Source organism: Populus trichocarpa, chromosome 10 (assembly GCF_000002775.5).
Source record: "Populus trichocarpa isolate Nisqually-1 chromosome 10, P.trichocarpa_v4.1, whole genome shotgun sequence".
Classification (NCBI taxonomy): domain Eukaryota; kingdom Viridiplantae; phylum Streptophyta; class Magnoliopsida; order Malpighiales; family Salicaceae; genus Populus; species Populus trichocarpa.
In genome coordinates, this window is record NC_037294.2 from 8,015,419 (window position 1) to 8,033,823 (window position 18,405).

An 18,405-nucleotide genomic window follows, 5' to 3' on the forward strand; every position below is an offset into this window, starting at 1 on the left:
ATAACTAGACCGGTGGCCTGCTCATGCTTTTAAAAATGTTTAATAATTTAGTTGGGATAGGATTAATTTGATAAAAAAAAAAAGATTATAATAATAAAAAATAAAAAAAATATTCTGTGTAAAGTTAGATTAACAAGTGAAATACGAACATAAAATAAGTAAAGATTATGTGTTTAATAGAAATTAATAGACATATAAAATTTATTAAATAAAATAAAAGAAAAAAATATTAAATAAAGATGTACATATTAAAAATATCATAAAAATATTTTTAATTTATAAAAATAAATTTAGTTTATATGAAATATATAAAAAAATTACAAATAAATCATATTAACCTCATGAAAGATTAAAGACACCCAATATAATTAAAAAATAATTATTATTTAAAACAGATTAAATAAGCCAAAAAATTAAAATAAGAGAGGTATTAATTAAAAAACAAAAAAATACAAAAAAAGGAAAAGTCTAGGCCTGCGTGCTTGGGCATGCTATTTTTGTTCTTTTTTTAAGTGGCAAACCTACTTTTTGAGGGAAAAAATAAGTAGATGACATGTCACCCGTTATGGTAGATAACGCGTTGTCTGCTAGCCCAAATTCTAGCCACCACTATAATAACCGAAAAATCAGGCCTACGGTTTTTTACACAAAAAACTCATTTTCAACACCCTACGAACACTCTTAGAACACCAAGAAATTAACCTATCTAACTCATTAAACTCAAAAAAACAGTCCAAACCACTAAATCAAACCGGAAAAAAATATTGCATCCTTGACCTAAATTTGGTTTTTTAGGTTACATTGAGGCTTAAAACAATTACTATAAGCCTTCCTTCATCTAATAAAACTTGTTGACACTAATTTTAACATGTTTGGTGGTCAAAATCGTCACCAACGAAAAGCTTTCTCTCTCTTCACCAGAATCCGGCAACTCCTCTCTCTCCTTCCATGAAAAAAAAGGACTAAAAAATAAGGAGAATGGAGTTTGGTATCAAAATGTATTTTTTATGAATTAAAAGGACAGGTCACCTTATACAAAAAAAAGTTGGGGGACTAAAATGTATTTCACTAACAAATTTAAAAGCGTCACTTATGTTACATGTGTATTTTACTTCAGTCCCCTGCCTTTCAATTCAATCCTCTTTCCCAAGAAAAATGCCATTGGGTGCTAATTTTGGCTTCAAAAGTCTCAGTTGCGCAAAGAAAATTTTTAAGGATCAAATTGAATTTTTTTTTAAAAAATCAATGCTCTAATCTACGGTGATTTGTAAGAAATTGAACAATGATTTTATATACAGTGAAAACACCACAAGCTTTATTTTTTGTTAATAGTAACAAAAGATAACAGTGTTAAAAATAAAAACTTTATTGATAATACATGTAATTACAATCATATTCGTAAGAATACAATAAAATGATTATAAAAATAAATTTTAATTATTTTAATTTTTCATTTTATTTTATCATTTGACAATACTTGATTTTTAATCAGTAATTGTATTACAATATAAAATATAAAATCTTGATTTGTTTTTTCAATGTACCCCCTCAAATTTCTAGAGATTTTAAACAAAATTTTTTATGAGTTTGATATTTATATTTAAAGATAATATTGAAATTTTGATGATGATTTTGAAAAATAACCTCAATAGGCCAAGGCTATTCAAGCCAATAACAACCAAAGAAAAAATAATTTATAAGTAAATATTTAACTCTTTGTAAATCTTGAAAAATATAACATGAAATTAGTAATTTATAAACAAGAGAAATGCCAAAAAAGTCATAATAAAAAAGAGTCTCGAAATTGTGATTATAAGGACAATAAGAAATAATGATAGTAAATTATAGGATTAGTGTTTAAATCACTTAATCAAATATAGGTTGATAGTAATATAAATTTCTTGTAAGAGATGTATGATGATGAAAGAAAGAAAATGACAAAAATAAAAATGGTTAACAAAATAAAATAAATCAAGATTAAAAGAAAAGAATGGTCGGTCAACGGATGACGATAGACAACAATGTTGTTTGTCGATAAATGCAAAAAATATTTAAAAAACTCAATACATGACAATCACTTGTTCTGATACAATGTTAAAAATAAAAAACTTTATTGATAGGATATATGTATATTGTCTCATGTTTCACTGTAGATTTTAATACTGCTATTTTTTTTTCATTTTAGTCATCAAAAAAAAAAATTATTGCATTTTTTGTGAGCTATTTTGGACATTTTGTGAGTTGATTGTTCCTTATATTCATGTATTCTGTTGACTTAAAAGGAATTTTTTTCATATTTTTAAATTTTTTTGGAGTCTAATTTAATGAATTATAATCCTTATTTGTAGTGGAAAGGAATGGTTAAAAAAGGGTCAAACTACCCACCTAGCCAATCTTATATTCATATGAAACAAACCTTTTTAGTCCACAAATTTTCCTTTTTATTCTTTTACAATCACTTTAGTTATTAGAGTTTTACTTTTGATCTAAAAATTCATTTTGTTTATTTTTCAGTTTCTTAGTTTGGGTGAGAAGGGAGAAAGTGCTGAAAAATGATGAAAGAGAGAGAAAGTTGTCTGGTGACCACATTCTAATAACAAATAGATTAATTTTTATATTAATGAGTTCTATTAAACAAGAGAATTTTCATATAGGTGTTTTAGAACTGTCATTTTGTTTAAAGAAAGTAGATTGCGACTAAAAAATTATTTTGAATTTAGGTTACTTATTTTGTTTTTTAACTGATTGAATGTTGATTTTAGAATCAAAATGGACTTGTTCAGGTTTCTAAATTGTTTCTTTGGTGTTTTCAATTGGAAAAAAAAAGGTTAAAAATGAATTATTTTTTTGGCACCTAAGATTTAGTCTTGACTTTCTGACCATTCAAGGTGGCTAGAACGTCAACTGTTAGATGATGTGTTGTCTGTCCAATTTAACAAAAACAAATATAAAGAGGGCCACACACGCAAGCTAAACGAGCTGGTCCAGGTCATGGATTTGACGAGTTAGTCTGGTTTGACTTGGATCAATCTTGAATATCATCGATTCAATATTTTTTAAAAAATGCTAAAACAAAACCGTCTATATTTTTTTAGGGTCATATCCCTTTTTGAATGGGCTGACCTATTCACGTTTAGTCCTACTCGGTCAATCGAGTCACATCAAGTCAACTTAGACCATGTTTAATTTGAAGTTTGGGCTAGGAGAGGAGCTAGGATAGGGGGTCCCTAGGTTGACCATGCAGTTAAGGTTGGGTTAAATAATATCGTCAAAACGTTTTGCAAGACAATGCATGAGAAGTGTATTATTTTTATATTTTTTAATACATTCGCATCAAAATTATCTAAGCATTATTATTTTTATATAATTTAAATTTACTTTTATTTTATAATTATGATAAGATGTTTTCTAAGAAAGCATTATGCTTAAAAAAAATCAAGATAAAGAAGAATATCTTATTTTGATTTTACATCATCCAAATAATTTTTACATTTTCTTGGTTGTTTTTTTTTTTATTAAAGAAAGGATATAGAACAAAAAATTATATATTTTTATTGGAAAAAAACTTAATAAGAAAACAAGGGATTATGCTAGCATAGTATTTTATTTCAATAAACTATTACTTTTGTTAAGAAAAAATACTAACATATAGTTGAATGAGAAAAATTGAACAAGTTTTTATGACACAAGATCATATATTCTATGTGAATTTACCTCAAAACTTCTAGATTTTTTTTTTGTATTATTGTTAACAACTCTTTTTAATATTTATTGGTATAAATTATTATTAATTTATTTTATTAAATATACACATTGGTTTTTCTTTTTTATAATTAAGTATTTCAAGATGTTAAAAAAAATTAACACCGCTTGTATAATTTTTTCATTACAAATTAACTTTTAATCTTACTAAGTGGATAAGTCTACTTAGAGTTGAATGTTATTTATTTATATTTATCTTAGTAATAAGGTAGTATGCACATTGAGGTAATCAAAAGTGAATATTTATATTGATTTGTTTTTATAGGGTTATAGTGATTTTAGAAAAATATCTCAGTATTAAATTATACTTGATTTTGCAAGTATTTATTTTTTATTATATAATTAAATAAAATGATATAAATTTTTTTTTATTAAATTCAATGGAGTTCATAACTCAAGTTGAATTTAAGTTGATCTAAGTTGATCTAAATTCAATGAGTTAATCTAAGTTGACCCGGACTGATCAAATATATCGCCGTCTCAATTTTTTTTTTAAATATGTAATTTTGAAAATATTTTTAAAATCAAACTATGTTTTTACTAATTGTTCGAGTTTTGTTTTAATTTGTTAAGTCGATTGGGTTATGTTGTAACAACTCTTATTATTTTCAAGGAGAAAAGAGAAATTCTTATTATTTTTGTTTGGCATGAAAGTATTTCTCTCTTTTATATATATGTTTCTCTCCTATAATATAAATATTAATAATTATAACTTCAATATTATAGATTTTTTTTTAAAAAAGGTAGGCAGCTCCTCTAAAAATCAGTGCATTAATAAATACAAAATATATTAAAAATAAACAATTAAGAGTATAAGGAATTGAACCGTTACCTCCCTGATAGATATTATGCTCCTGTACAATTTGTTTTTTAATTTATATTGATTGTCCAGACCAATTTACATGGATCTCCTGCATAATTTTTATAATAATTTACTTAATCTCATTCTCCCCTCAAGTTCGTGAGTTTTAAATACAACTATTAAAATTCTAACTCTTTTGATACAATTATTAATATTTTATTTTCTTCTCTTTTATTTAACTTAACGATAATTTAAAGCATTTTTTCTAAGAAGTCAAGTTTAACACCAATAGTTGCCAAATTAAATCTGAATTATCGATTATAGCTTGAAGGCTAATGGATTATCAACCATAAAAAACCTATTTTTTTTTATTAAAAAAACATCAAATCTATCAAGTCCAATAAATATTAAAAAAAAAAGACTAAACTAATTCTGAAGTGTCATGTCTCAACATGAATAATTATTAAATTTTATTTTAAGTCAATACATTGCATTTTGACGGCGGCTATTTTTTTTTTTTAATGGAAGTTATTATGTTTTGAAGTTCATCTATAAAGTTTAATTAATATAGTTTTATGTTAATTTAAAAAAGAAGTAATTTAATTTTGGGTTTTCATTTGTTTTTGCAGTTTTTTTATTTCAATGATGTTGCGATTTATCATTTATCTCAAATATATAAATAAATAAACGAAATGAGAAGTCCATACGTACAATATTATAATTAGTTTACTAAATATTATGTATATTTCTTGCAAATAATTTCCTCACCAGCCGTTTAAATATCAATGAGATACAATATTATTTATTATGTGAATGAAGGCTTTAATGAAAAAAAATAAAAATTAATCATTCCAACTTGCATATATTAAAGTTCTCAAAATATTAAAATTATCGTTATAAGTTTCGGTTAAGTATTTGTTTATATTTAGTATCGTAATATATAATGTTTTTTTAAAGTGTTTTTTCTTGAAAATTTATTAAAATAATTTATTTTTTAAATTATTTTTTTTATTTTTGACAATAACACATTAAAATCATTGAAAAACAATAAAAAAAATTAATCTAAAAAGACATGTATAAGATCTAATTAAATAGGAAGAGACTTCATTATATGTATAAGTTATCCTGAAAATACCTTAATTTAATAAAAAATAATTAGTTTACTAAATATTATGTATATTTCTTACAAATAATTTCCTCACCAGCCGTTTAAATATCAATGAGATACAATATTATTTATTATGTGAATGAAGGCTTTAATGAAAAAAAAATTTAATCATTCCAACTTGCATACATTAAAGTTATCTAAATATTAAAATTATCGTTATAAGTTTCGGTTAAGTATTTGTTTATATTTGGTATCATGATATATGATGTTTTTTAAAATGTATTTTTTCTTAAAAATTTATTAAAATAATTTATTTTTAACAATAACATATTAAAATCATTGAAAAACAATAAAAAAAAATTAATCTAAAAAGACATGTATAAGATCTAATTAAATAGAAAAAGACTTGATGATACGTAAAAGCTATCCTGAAAATACTTTAATTTAATAAAAAATAATTTAAGAACTTTTAATGTCTAAGTTCTAAAACTATTAATTATTTTTTTTCACTCACGAGAATAAACTGTAGAGTGATGTTTTTTACTTGATTTGTGCATAAGATTGAAAATAGTTTTTTACAAATCACTTTCGGTAAAAAATACATTTATTTCTTGTTTCTCAACCTAATAAAAGTATTTTGAAAAATAAAATAAAAATATGATTGCAACACCAGATCATACTCTTAATTAAGCCTACAGATCACTTTCGGTCAGCCCTGCTTAACACTAAATTGTTTTTTATTCAAATAAAAATTATATATTTCCTAGTCACTTTTTTAGTCATGATAAGTATTTTGCTTACAATATAAAATTTATATATTATTTTTATTTTATTTTATTAGATTTTAATATTTGAAATTTCTCTTCAATACATGAAAGTTAATAAATTAACAAAAATTTAAAAAACTTGGGAGGTGGCCATTGGTCACATTAACAGTGAACCTCTTGCCCTTTTTTTAATTGCATCTTTTTACGGTATAATTAAAGTTAAGTTTCAAATTACAGTAGAAATATAAAATTAAAAAATAATGGTTAAATTTTTTTTTCTTTTCAATTGCATCCTTTTAATCTAATTATATAAAATTAGATTCTAAATTATAGTTGAATTACAAAACAAAAAGATAAAGGACTGAAATGTGAAACACTAAGAAAATACATCGTTCACTCTAAATTCATAACAACTTTTATTTTGAAAAGTTTTTTTTTATTTATTTTTCAGTCCTTGTGTTAGAAAAAGAAGAGAGAAAGTTGTTGGAAAATAACGAAAGAGAGAGAAAATAGTTGGTTGTCGCGATTCCAACAACAAAAATTGTCAAGTTTGTTGTCAATGAGTTCCATTCAATAATGTGAGTTCAATGGTAATGAGTTTTCCCTGCAAACATGCATGAAAAAAAAGATCGAGTTTCTTTTTAATCTTTAAGGTTCGATTGATTTTGGTTTTTTCGGGTGATTTTGGGGTATTTTGAGTTTAGTCGATGGTTTAGGAAGGCTTTTATGGTAGTGTTAGGTGTTTTTGGCTGAAGATAAATTGAAAAATTGATTTTCAACTCAAAAAACTCCACCTCATAATTTTTTGACCACCACAATGAATGAGCAACATCATGTCACATTATCTATTTTCCATAAACGTTGTCTTTTTTAAAGTCTTGACACGTTGGGCCACTCAGGGTTGCGTGCCTGGTCTGACCTCTTCTTCTTTTATTTTACCTTCAACGTTGGGTTTATGATGATTTTTTTTTAAATTTTTTTTATTCAATCTCATATTTTAATATTGAGTTGATTTTGAATTAGTATTTATTTTTTTATTATATAATTAAAAAAAATATCAACCTATTAAAGTTCATTAAATGGATAATAGGTTTGACGAGTTAACTCGAGTTGACCAGAATTGATTCAATACTCCATCATCTCCATAGTTATTAAACCCGGCCCGGCCCGGCAGGTCGACCCGGGGCCTGGACCGGGCCGGGCAATACAAAAGACCGGTGCAAGGAAAAAACCGGCCAGACCCGGGCGACCCGGGCGACCCGGCCAGACCCGGGTGACCCGGCCTGACCCGGGTGAGACCCGGGATATATATACTAACTCACCTGCTAAATTTTTACCCTAATTTCCTTCTCTGCCGTTCAAAGTTTGATTAATTTTAATTCGAAAGAGAAGCTCGATTCCATTGCTATATCTTGTCATACTCTTGTAGGAATTTGCAATTTGCACCAGTAATTCAAAAGAGAAGCTCGATTCCAGGTGCGTCCTCTTTCTGCTTCACAGTATTTAAGTTTACAATTTATACTCTTTTCCCCTTGCGTTTCCCTTTTGAATTCAAACCTCTCAAAGCATGAAAGCAATATTCTGATGATGGATTGTTGATATTTGCTTGTGACTGACACCAATGCTTGCTAAAAATGGGCCCACATGTTGACTCAAACCTTGGTGGATTGTTGATACACTGTTACCTCCTCTTGTTCATGATATTTTGAATTTATTCTGAACAAAAAGTATACTTTGACGTTGAAAGAGAAGCACTTTGTTAACCATCAGTCCATTGAAGTCTGTAGAAACAGTGTTAAGATATAATGATAAGAAGGATCTGTCGATGTCTGTCACGTGAAGAAAACTAATGGCAGTGGTGAATGTGAATCTTTTAGGTCACTTGCATGTTCAGTGAAAGTCCTAGTCTGCTCAGTGTTTGCCTGTGTCATCTTCCCCCTGCATATTGACTCCGCTTGCTCTGCATTCTATATATTTCTGCTGTGAAAGGCTAATGGCAATGTGCTTCTTTTGTTATCTTTAAAAGTTGTTGTTTACTTGTTTTGTTGTTAATGTTACTCGTTTCTCTTTGGTTGATCTTGGCTGTTCGATTTAAAATCATTTTAACCGTTGATCGCCATCTTCACCCCTCTGAACATCGCTTTCCTCCAAATTGATGTGCTGGACACGTTCATGGCTTATTATTTCAACTTCTCAACAAATATACGTTTAGCGATGGAAGAACGATTCTAACTTAGCTTTCCTCTAGCTTTGTTGTCGTTCGCTGGGCTCTTTGATTAGTTTGATTTGTTCTTTGCTAATCATTGTAAAGAGAGAAGAAAATTTGTGACTGTTGATTATATTATTTGACTTGTACATAAAGTATAATTTTTAAAAATACAAAATGAAAGCATTACGTACTCAAAACATAATACATTCTAGATAATATTTCCTTTTTTTTTTTACTCTTGTATTTATTTTAGCATTTTGTTCTTCCCTTTTCTTTTCATGACATATGCTTTCAATTGTGCTGAATAACAAGTTAACGACCAATAAGATAGATTATTTGCTTTCGTTGGGTTATACATACAACTGCATCAATTTTATTTTGTTTAATGTTGACTTTTGTGAAGAGATATAAATGGTGATATATGTTCTCAATTAGGAAAATGGATTCTAATGCAAAATGGAGTTAAAATGTTGATTTATGGATTATAATGCAAACTAGAGTTGAATGTTGCCACCTTATTTTTATTATGTTAAATGTTTGTTTATTTGAAGATAAATGCATTGTCTAATCTATTAATGCTAATTAATTATGCTAGTACATATGTTAATGTGATATTTTATGTTAAAAAAATCATATTAATGTGTGTTTTTGTTGTTGACCCGGGTTGACCCGGGTCAACCCACAAGACCCGTGACCCAGTCATTTTACCGGGTCAACTACCGGGTCGGGTCTGATAACTATGATCATCTCAATGTTAAAAAATAAAGATATTGGCTTCAATGTTTTTTTAATCTTTTTAAGTAAAACTATTTTTTACTGGTCATCCATATTGCATTTAAACCAACGAGTTTTGTCTTTATTTTTTTTATATTAGTTTTTTTGTCTTTTGATTTTTTTTTTTGTATTTGAATCTAACAAGTTGATTATGTTGCATCCCGCACAATTTAATTTAAAATTTACACTAGGCATGAAGTCAAAGTCAATTTTTCAAATTTAACTTAGAGGATGAAATTTAATAATAATGATAAAAAAATTCCATAACTTAGATATTATTTTTTACATTAAAAAAAAATTAATCTAGCCTGCATAGTGAAGTAAACTAGTGACTTACTAAACGAAAGAATTTTTATGAATAATGGAGGGTGATTTTGTTAAAACAAAACTACTTGAAGGTTGTCACATTCCATCCACAAGCTTCGAACCTTCTCTAGAACATTTAGTTATGATTTGAATGTAAAATATTACATATATATATATATATAATAATATTTGAAAATAGATAGCACGGAGGATTCCATGGCCCAATGGATAAGGCGCTGGTCTACGGAACCAGAGATTCTGGGTTCGATCCCCAGTGGAGTCGTTTATTGTGGCTGTGGGTATATACCCGAAGCCTGCGCATGGTGGTTTTTTGGTTGTTGTTGCAGAAGACCGGTGAAACCTGCAGAAGTCGTCGCACATATTTATATTTTTATGTTGTAAGAAGGTATTTAAGAGTATAATAATGATTATTTTTTTTGAAATAAAAAAATTATTTTTCAGCATAATAAAATAATCAGAAAATACTAAAAAGAATTAATTTAAAGCAAAATAAAAATAAAAATTAATATTTTTTAAAAATCATTTTTATAACGTAAAAACACAACTCTATGACCATGAGTAAGGTCTAATGTCGCATTCCTATTTCCAACCTCATGAGCTTGATTTCTATTTCCTCGCTTCCTTTTTCTATATCCATTGCTTCGAATGTTATCATGAGACATGAATAGATGGATTTAACATAAAGAGGAGTCTGAATCTGATGCAGTGAATAAATGCTCCCTTCATTCTGTAAATGGCGACCCTGTCACTCTTTTTTTTCACGGAACAAACGTCTTTTTTATATCCAAGCAGTGGAGCAACTACAAGCATGAAATAGCATTGCGAAATATTTACTGTGGTAGAGTCATTCATAGGCACAAAAGGAATCAAAACAGGTGAAAATGAAGCAATCCCTCAAGCACTGTAAAAAAAAAAAAAAAAAAAAAATTCTTTGTGCAGTTGAGAGGAAGAGAAAAAAAGAATCAATTGAGAGCATAGCAGTTAGCACAAAGCAGCTTCCTCGGCTCAGGCACAACAGGACCATTTAACTGTATAGCACCTTGGAACTGTCCAAGAAGGGGCAAAAGGAGGAGGAAAAACTACAGGTCCCATAGTGTTCAAATAAATTGAGTCCTACAAATGACACAGCCTCCTTGCCACAAAAGGGACAGAAAAGGGGAGGAAATTCAACTTTACATAGTCTTCTCAAGATGTAACAACAGATTAACCCAAGGGTTCCCAATGCTTGAAACTCCATATTCCTTGCTCTATTCCCAGAGCACATGAACAAGGGGAACATGTAAATTAAAAAAGAAAAAAGGAAAAATGAAAAGCAAGGAATAAGGGAGACAAAATATTATTTGGTTTCAGTTGTCAAAAGATGAAGAGAACTCAATGAATCAACACTGCCAGCTTCTCACCACCTATCCGTCCTTTGCCTGCCAAACAAAACCTTGTTAGCATTGGGGATTTCATTTCCCCTCTGTCCAGAAACAAGGGGAATGCACATGCAATGCAGGCAAATAACACGATCATGGCAAAAACACCATGGTAGAGACTTTTATTTTACCAAAACAAGCCTGGGAAAAAAAACCATCCATGCAGAAAAGGTTTGGTTTTAACGAGAGCTGATTGCTCTTTAAGCATCGATGGTTCCTAGGAAGATCAACAAACCTAATACAACAAACATCTCACCACCATTGCCACTCTGCTAGGTGACTGCAAGGCACTTGCAAACCAGATGGATCGATTTAGCCTATGCACTTATAACGGAAGAGCAATCATGGCAATCTATTGTCTAGATACAGGTTTCAAAAACATTCTTTTGCCTTAAACTGCCCGTGATTGTTAGTTCTCAGCTAGAAGATGCTTGTGGCACTCTTTACCCAGACTCTTTCATATTAATTAGCTGGGTAAAGCTAGGGCTACTTAATTCTTTACTAAGACTTTGTTACTAAATGATGTGGCAGCTTGTGATTGGTGATTTATTAGCTAATACTATAATAATAAAAAATTCACTTCATATGATTTGGAAAACTTTCCATACAATGAAACGCCACATCACTTGGTAAGAAATATTTTGCAAAATATTTAAGAACCCCTTGCCATTACTCTTGCTAGATGTCCAGGCTTTTTGAAGTAGCATGCTCAATTGACTGGCAGGTTAAAAAATTAGAACAAAAAGGTTCAGAGATAAAAGGATTGTATCTAATTTATTGAACAAAACCACCACAGAATTCCCAATTTAAGTATACAGGCAGCTTTCATAGTTTCATGAGCTGCTCCAACAAAAAGTTTGTTAATATTTGGAGTTCGTTAATAAACCATTTTTTCCTGGCCTTCCGATAAATTAATTAACTTCCCAAATGAAATTGGCAACTCAAAATTAATCACTGAACCTTTTGCCTATATTAATAGATTAAACCATGGCTGACAATACTTCAAATAACATAAGATCTAAAAAATACCATTATGAAAGAGGGCAAAAGGGGCTACTTCACAGCTAATGCTAAAGGGAAGATCAGAGATACATGAAAGAAGTTATTACTATATCTTTACCTGTCAAAATCTCTGCTACCCAGAAATCCTCTTTCCCTGCCACCTTGAAATGATCTTTGCTCGTCAGCAGGCCTTGCCCAAATATCTGGCTTGCCACGAGATCGAGGCCTATCCATGAACTCCATACTTCTCGACTCGTCAAATGACCCAGGTCGCGAAGGAGGTCTCTCTGAAAACCCAGGAGACCTGCCTGCCCCAGAACCTGGCCTTTCAATGGCTTTTGGTCCAAATCGAACTTTGTCATCCAAATCACGGACCAATATTTCTAATTCCCTTTCTTTCTCATTTATCATCTCCCTTAAACTGGGTAGGTCATCAACAGAAACTTGTTGAGGTTCCTGATTCACTTTTGTCGCTTTCTCAAGCTCCGTCTTCAAATGCTCTATTTGTTCTTTCAATAACTTTTCCTCTTCAGTTTCAGGCCTAAAATAATTTTTACAGTTAGTATCAAGAATACAAGTTCATCAGTCACCGTGAGAACCACACAAAGCTGACACAGTGCTGAAAATGAGCACAGACATAGAAAAATACATTATTCTAAAGCATTCACATACAACCAGAGAATCCTAGGTCACAGTACAGACTTTAAAATAAAGTAGGCAGTCGCAAAACTCCAGTAAAAGTTTCAGCAATTAAAGGAAGGTGCAAACAGGTAGAAGTGGAAAAATGTAGTGAGCAACAGTAGAAAGGTGGTGTTTACGCTATGAAAACTGAGAAATGCAGAGTGAAGATCAAGCAGGGGTACTAAATCATGGTGTAAAATACATTCAGCAAAATGAAGATGGGGCCATATGATATCCCGCAAACCATTACAAAAATATAAACAAGATAAGACACATAAATGCCTTGATGCTGCAGATTTACGTGGAGCTTTCAGGAAAAATTAATCATAGATCACATGAACAAGCAAATTTGGGATTTAAAAAAATATGCAACATAACATCACTCAACAGCAGTTCTGTGCAGTTATGACCATTAAGTTAATTAAAATGCAGAGGGGATAAGAGGAGAACGAAAACAAGGGGTAAGAAGGGAAAAAAAAAACCAACCCCTGGATTGAAGATTAACCAGTTCAGTTAACTTACAACAGTTTCAATGTTGTTAAGTCTGCCTCATCCAAATAAGGCACATACATTCTTGCATCAAACAGCAATAACAACATGGAAAAGAAGTGCCACATGTAGCAGTAGCATCATCTATATAAAATTAAGACAAGTGCACATGTTAAATTGTCATGTCCATACAGATAACCAAGAAAACAGCCACAAAAAAAAAAGAAATTGCATTCTTTTATGTTCATCCAACAAGAAACAACAAACCAAATTCAGTAATTAGCATGATGAATACAGGCAGCCTCAAAAGTAAGTCAATGCACAACCACCAAAAACTTTACCAGCAAATCAGTAACACCAAAGTACGTTTTCAATATTTCTGCGAAACATTAATTGGTGTACACTTAATAAGAATACCACTGGACTAGTGTGCATTTTTAACCGCAACGTATTCTACTTCAGTGGGTATTTTAAACAAAACATGCTTAAAACAGTAAGTAATTCCACATAATTATTACAAAAAAGTTCTATTCACTCTGTCCCACAGAGAGTTCCTTATTGACAAAGTAAATATATTAAGAACAACTATTAAATGTTGTCCCACCTCACATATCTTTTTTATTGACGTTCCAACATTGTCCTTTCAAATTAAATGTTGTTGAAGTGCTGGATTTAGTTTTATTTAGTTTTTGATAAAGGGGAAAAATATGAACATAAGAGAATGAATAATTCAGCTTTTTTATAATGGACATATTTTGGAACAGAACTAAAAGGATAAGAGTACAGTCTTTGTGGGGCTGAAGCATATTTATTTTTTGCAATTGGAAAAATATTCTTTGTAAATATACCAACCTTAAACTCAGCTAATTAACTTTTGGAATTGTGTCCATAAAATGAAAGTGGGAGCACGAAGTATCAGCATCCCTCCTAACAGAAATTATAAGATCTGTGGTGTCCATAAAATGGACAAGAGAGAGAAGCATCAGCTAACCCCATGCAATGAAGGAAGCATATCAACAAATGAGTCGAATTGAAAAGGAGACAGTAGAGACAGATATGTTGAAACAAAAAAATTACATGAGAAATGAGCTATCATCTAAATATGTTTTGGTTATGTGCGATGTGGATTTATGCATGCTTCACCATGAAACAATGATTGGATTCAAGTTGTAGAAGTGAACAAAAAGTTGGGAAAAAGACAAAAAAAAAAAACAGAAACCCTCTCTATGTATAACATTCGTGTGTGTCTGTGGATTTTGCTAACCTGACCCTTGTGCCCACTTTTCTTTGGACAAAAATTAACCTTAAATTTAATATTTTATAAGGGCACATGTATCCATTAACTACAAAGGTTTCTCTCACACACCTCTCTTAGTCTTTCTCTGTTTCTCACTGACTGCAAAATTCTTTTTTTTTCCATGAAGATCATAAGCATTCAAAATCAAATGGATAGCATTATTCTCTAATCAACAAGACTAAGCAAGCATTTTGGCCCCCTTCATAGAACATTGAAGTTTATAAACATTATAGACAAAAAGGAGAATGATTGCACAATGCCCATCTCTGTTTTCCCCCTTCATTTGCAAACATTCTATTAGTGGCATATCACCAGTTGAATTCAATCCAACAATCAAATGTCCTGAGATCACCAGTAATACAAAAGCCTAGCTACATATGACATGGACTATTCATTCAAAAATCTAAACTAGTAATTCAATTTTAAGAAGACATTAAAACTTTCAGAGTCGATTTAAAATCAGAAACATGAACGAATTACAATCATGAGTAGATCAGCAAATTCCCAATTTGGAGGTGTATTTTCATATGCATGATGATGACAAAGATACCATTATGGCATTCAACCAGTGGTTGAAGGCAGGAAAGGAGAAGATGAATAGGGGATAAATAAGATAGAAAAAATGCCCTAGATGAAAAACCCTCTTCTTCTTTTTTTACATTTCTTCTTTTTTTTTAAAAAGAGAGAAGGTATTTGTGTCAAGTAAAAGCAGACACAATAAGAACCCACCCAAATAGCTGGTAGGTTATCGTGTATATAGCTAAAAGTATAAAATCTAAACACAGAACCCATCTCTTTTTTTCGTAAAACTCACACTGTTGCACTCAGGCCTTTGCCCTGATAAACTAAAAAAAGATACCACCTTTTGACATGAAAACCTGACAACATCATCCATCCAACTAGGTGATCTAGCAAAGAAAATTGGCAAGGCAAGACTCCTCCGGCTTATGCTTGTATCAATTGTAACAAAAAATCTCATCATAAAGCATGATAATTCACTTGTTGAAATAAGAAAGCTAAAAAAGTAAAATATATAAACCTGTTTGCACAAAAGGAATTCTCAAGAAGTACAGAGAATGGAATACTTGCCAATAAAGCTCAATTGTAAACCTCAAGAAGTACAGAGAATGGAATACTTGCCAATAAAGCTCAATTGTAAACCAAACCAACTCATGACCAACTACATGATATGGAAAAAATAAAAACAATAACTCAACTAACTTAAGCATGCCAACGGTAGATGCAAATGTTGCAATATAATCCTCTCAGTTCAGCCACTTGGACCAAGAAAAAAAAAATACTTTAATGGAAAAACTCACTGTAATATAATATTTTTTTTCCCAGTAAGTGATAATAAAGGATGAGCCTAGAAACACAACAAAGATTGTGACCAAGGAAATTTTAGCTGATGACAGGGTAGAACCAGCTTTTTTCCTATTTTGAGCTCAGCTTATTCAAATTTGAGTCTTGTCAACACCCTTAAGCTTTTCGGAAATACCCAACTATATTTTTTTACATCACAAATCAATATTCAATTCCTATTCAACAGAAAATCATTTCAAAACTTCTGCCGTGTAGTTGTATGAGACAAGCTATAAACATATTCATGGATTTGGAGAGAGACTATACAACAAGAATTGTTAGTCATCATCAAGCATCAAAATTCTAGTGCAATAAGCAAGGCTGTCAGTTGATATGTTTTGCATCACAACAAGGCACAGCTAACATTAGAAAAGCATCAGATCATACTTGAACTTCCGAATTATCCAAATGCTTCTCAATGTCCTATTATCATTGTAAGATCAACTAATGGCTAGCATATTGTATATCCCACAACAAATGAAACCTAGCAGAAATATCCACAACAAAAAGAAGCAGTTTGAAGCCAGATAAGATAAGAGAAGCATTCTCGAATTGACAATATGCAAAAGCCCAAGCAAGTAGACACACATGAACAAGCAATTCCAAGAAAACCATGCGCACAATGTATGAACACAACAAAGATAATGCCACAAGACATACCTATCTACCCCACGATGCTCCAACTCACGGTCAATCTTTATCCAATCTTGACCTCTTTCCTGCAACAACAGTTCCCTGGGCTTTGCCTCTCCAAAAGGATTCACCCTCGGCCTCGGCTTCGCAGCCACATTCTCAAACCCTTGGTGCAGCAGCCCTGGCCCTTCAGACCTATTCGATTGGGCACTAGAAGGTCTGCTAGAATGTGCACTAGTTGGCCTGCTAGATTGTAAGCTCGAGTTCTTCTTAGCTTCCATTTCCATCTCCAGCTTCTTCCAATCCAATCCTTTCTCTGCCAACACATCTTCTCTCGGCCTCGCTGTCCCAAATGGATTAGACCTGTTTGTTTTTACAGGCTCGTTAACTACAACTTCAACTCTTGGTGGATCCAGAACCAATCTAGGCCTCTCCCTCTCTGGCTCACGATATCCTCCTCTGCTCGAGCGATCAGGCTCCGGTCCAGAATCACGAAAACCCGAACCAAAAGTAGAAGGTCGAATAGGTAACGGTTTTTTATCAACTGCCCAATTATCAACTTCATCAGCCCTAGAACCACCTCCGTCACCACCGCCACCTCCGAGTGAACTGTAACGACTTTGTCGTCCAGAATCAAAAGAAGGTTGCGGTTTCTTCGCCATTGCCCAATTATCAACCTCATCAGCACGCGAAGGCTGATCGTAATCAGAAACCCTAGAAGGAGGTTGGCCTCTTCGTTCATCATCAAAACCACCACCAAATTGCCTTCTACCACCACCACCACCCCAAGACCCGTCGGTGTTGTCACGATCACGCATACGTCCAGGAGGCGGCCCGGTTCGACCGTAATTGGAAAATCCACCACCGAGGTGTCCATGTTGCATTTCTTCAGCGGAACGCTCTTTTGGACCTGTAGGGAGGCGGAACATCTCGTCAGGAGTCAAGCCTTTGGATTCAACACCGCCGCCGCTGGGTGTGGAATAAAATTCGTTGAGAGACATTTTCTTCTTTTTAGGCTTAGCGGTTCCAGCAGCTTCTTTCAGGCTGGGGAAGCTTTGAGAAACGGCTGCTGCAGCGGCTGCGCGCTCCTCTTCTTCGGCTTGCTCGGAATCGGCTGCCCATGCACCGATTTTCCCCCACTTTTTTGACATTGTTTTAAGAAAGAAAAAAAAAAGAAGATCCGGAAAGGAGAAATGAACGGATCTTTAGAAAATGAAAAATTGGTGAACTTAGGGAGAGAGATTCGGGTGGGTAATGAGCTGGGCTCCGTTAAGGGAGCCGGAGCTCTGAGAACATGCGTTGATGAAGACGGAGGAGGAGGAGGAAGGTTACAGTTGTTGAGTTCGTTTCTTTATTATTATTATTATTATTAATCTCTTTTAAACAAAATCTAAGAAAAAGTAAATTAAAAAAGAAGTCCAGAGACAGAGGGACTGCTAAGGTGACCAGCGGGTGATGAGGATGGGAGAGGTCTGATCTGATCAGAGGAAGCAAGGTAGTGGTGATTCTTGGTGTGTGGAGCGGGGATAAGGGACGATTGTGTGGCCCACTAGCGATGGAGGAGTCAGTGATTTTAGAAATTATGCAATTGGACGGCCAGGATGCTCTTGGGATCCTCCACCTTTTTTCGGGTGGAAAAGGAGCATTGGCTAATAGCGCAGCGAGTGCTGTGCTAGTAATTTCTCAGAATAATAACCAAACAGTAGCCAGTAGTTTTGTGCTGTCCAAAAAAGATAGCTCTCTATTATTAAATTATTATAATTGAAGAAATTAC

The 18,405-nt window shown here is 31.9% G+C and overlaps 1 protein-coding gene, 1 long non-coding RNA gene and 1 other non-coding gene across 3 annotated transcripts; 1 reads left to right on the top strand and 2 right to left on the bottom strand.

Annotated features, from left to right (window-relative positions):
• Positions 1–9,938: 9,938 nt before the first annotated feature.
• Positions 9,939–10,011, top strand: TRNAR-ACG (transfer RNA arginine (anticodon ACG)). Its single transcript has one exon. It is a non-coding gene; the product is annotated as a tRNA-Arg (tRNA).
• A 677-nt stretch (positions 10,012–10,688) lies between these two features.
• Positions 10,689–18,300, bottom strand: LOC7477080 (eukaryotic translation initiation factor 4B2). The gene is made up of 3 exons (XM_002314553.4): positions 16,659–18,300; positions 12,288–12,710; positions 10,689–11,167 (listed from the first exon to the last, which is right to left on the bottom strand). Exons 1-3 carry the CDS (start codon positions 17,780–17,782, stop codon positions 11,146–11,148), a joined length of 1,569 nt encoding a protein of 522 aa, XP_002314589.2. The 5' UTR covers positions 17,783–18,300; the 3' UTR covers positions 10,689–11,145.
• LOC112328951 (uncharacterized) lies at positions 14,744–16,650 on the bottom strand. Its single transcript, XR_002984357.2, has 2 exons — positions 15,747–16,650; positions 14,744–15,695 (listed from the first exon to the last, which is right to left on the bottom strand). It is a non-coding gene; the product is annotated as an uncharacterized LOC112328951 (long non-coding RNA).
• Positions 18,301–18,405: the final 105 nt, after the last annotated feature.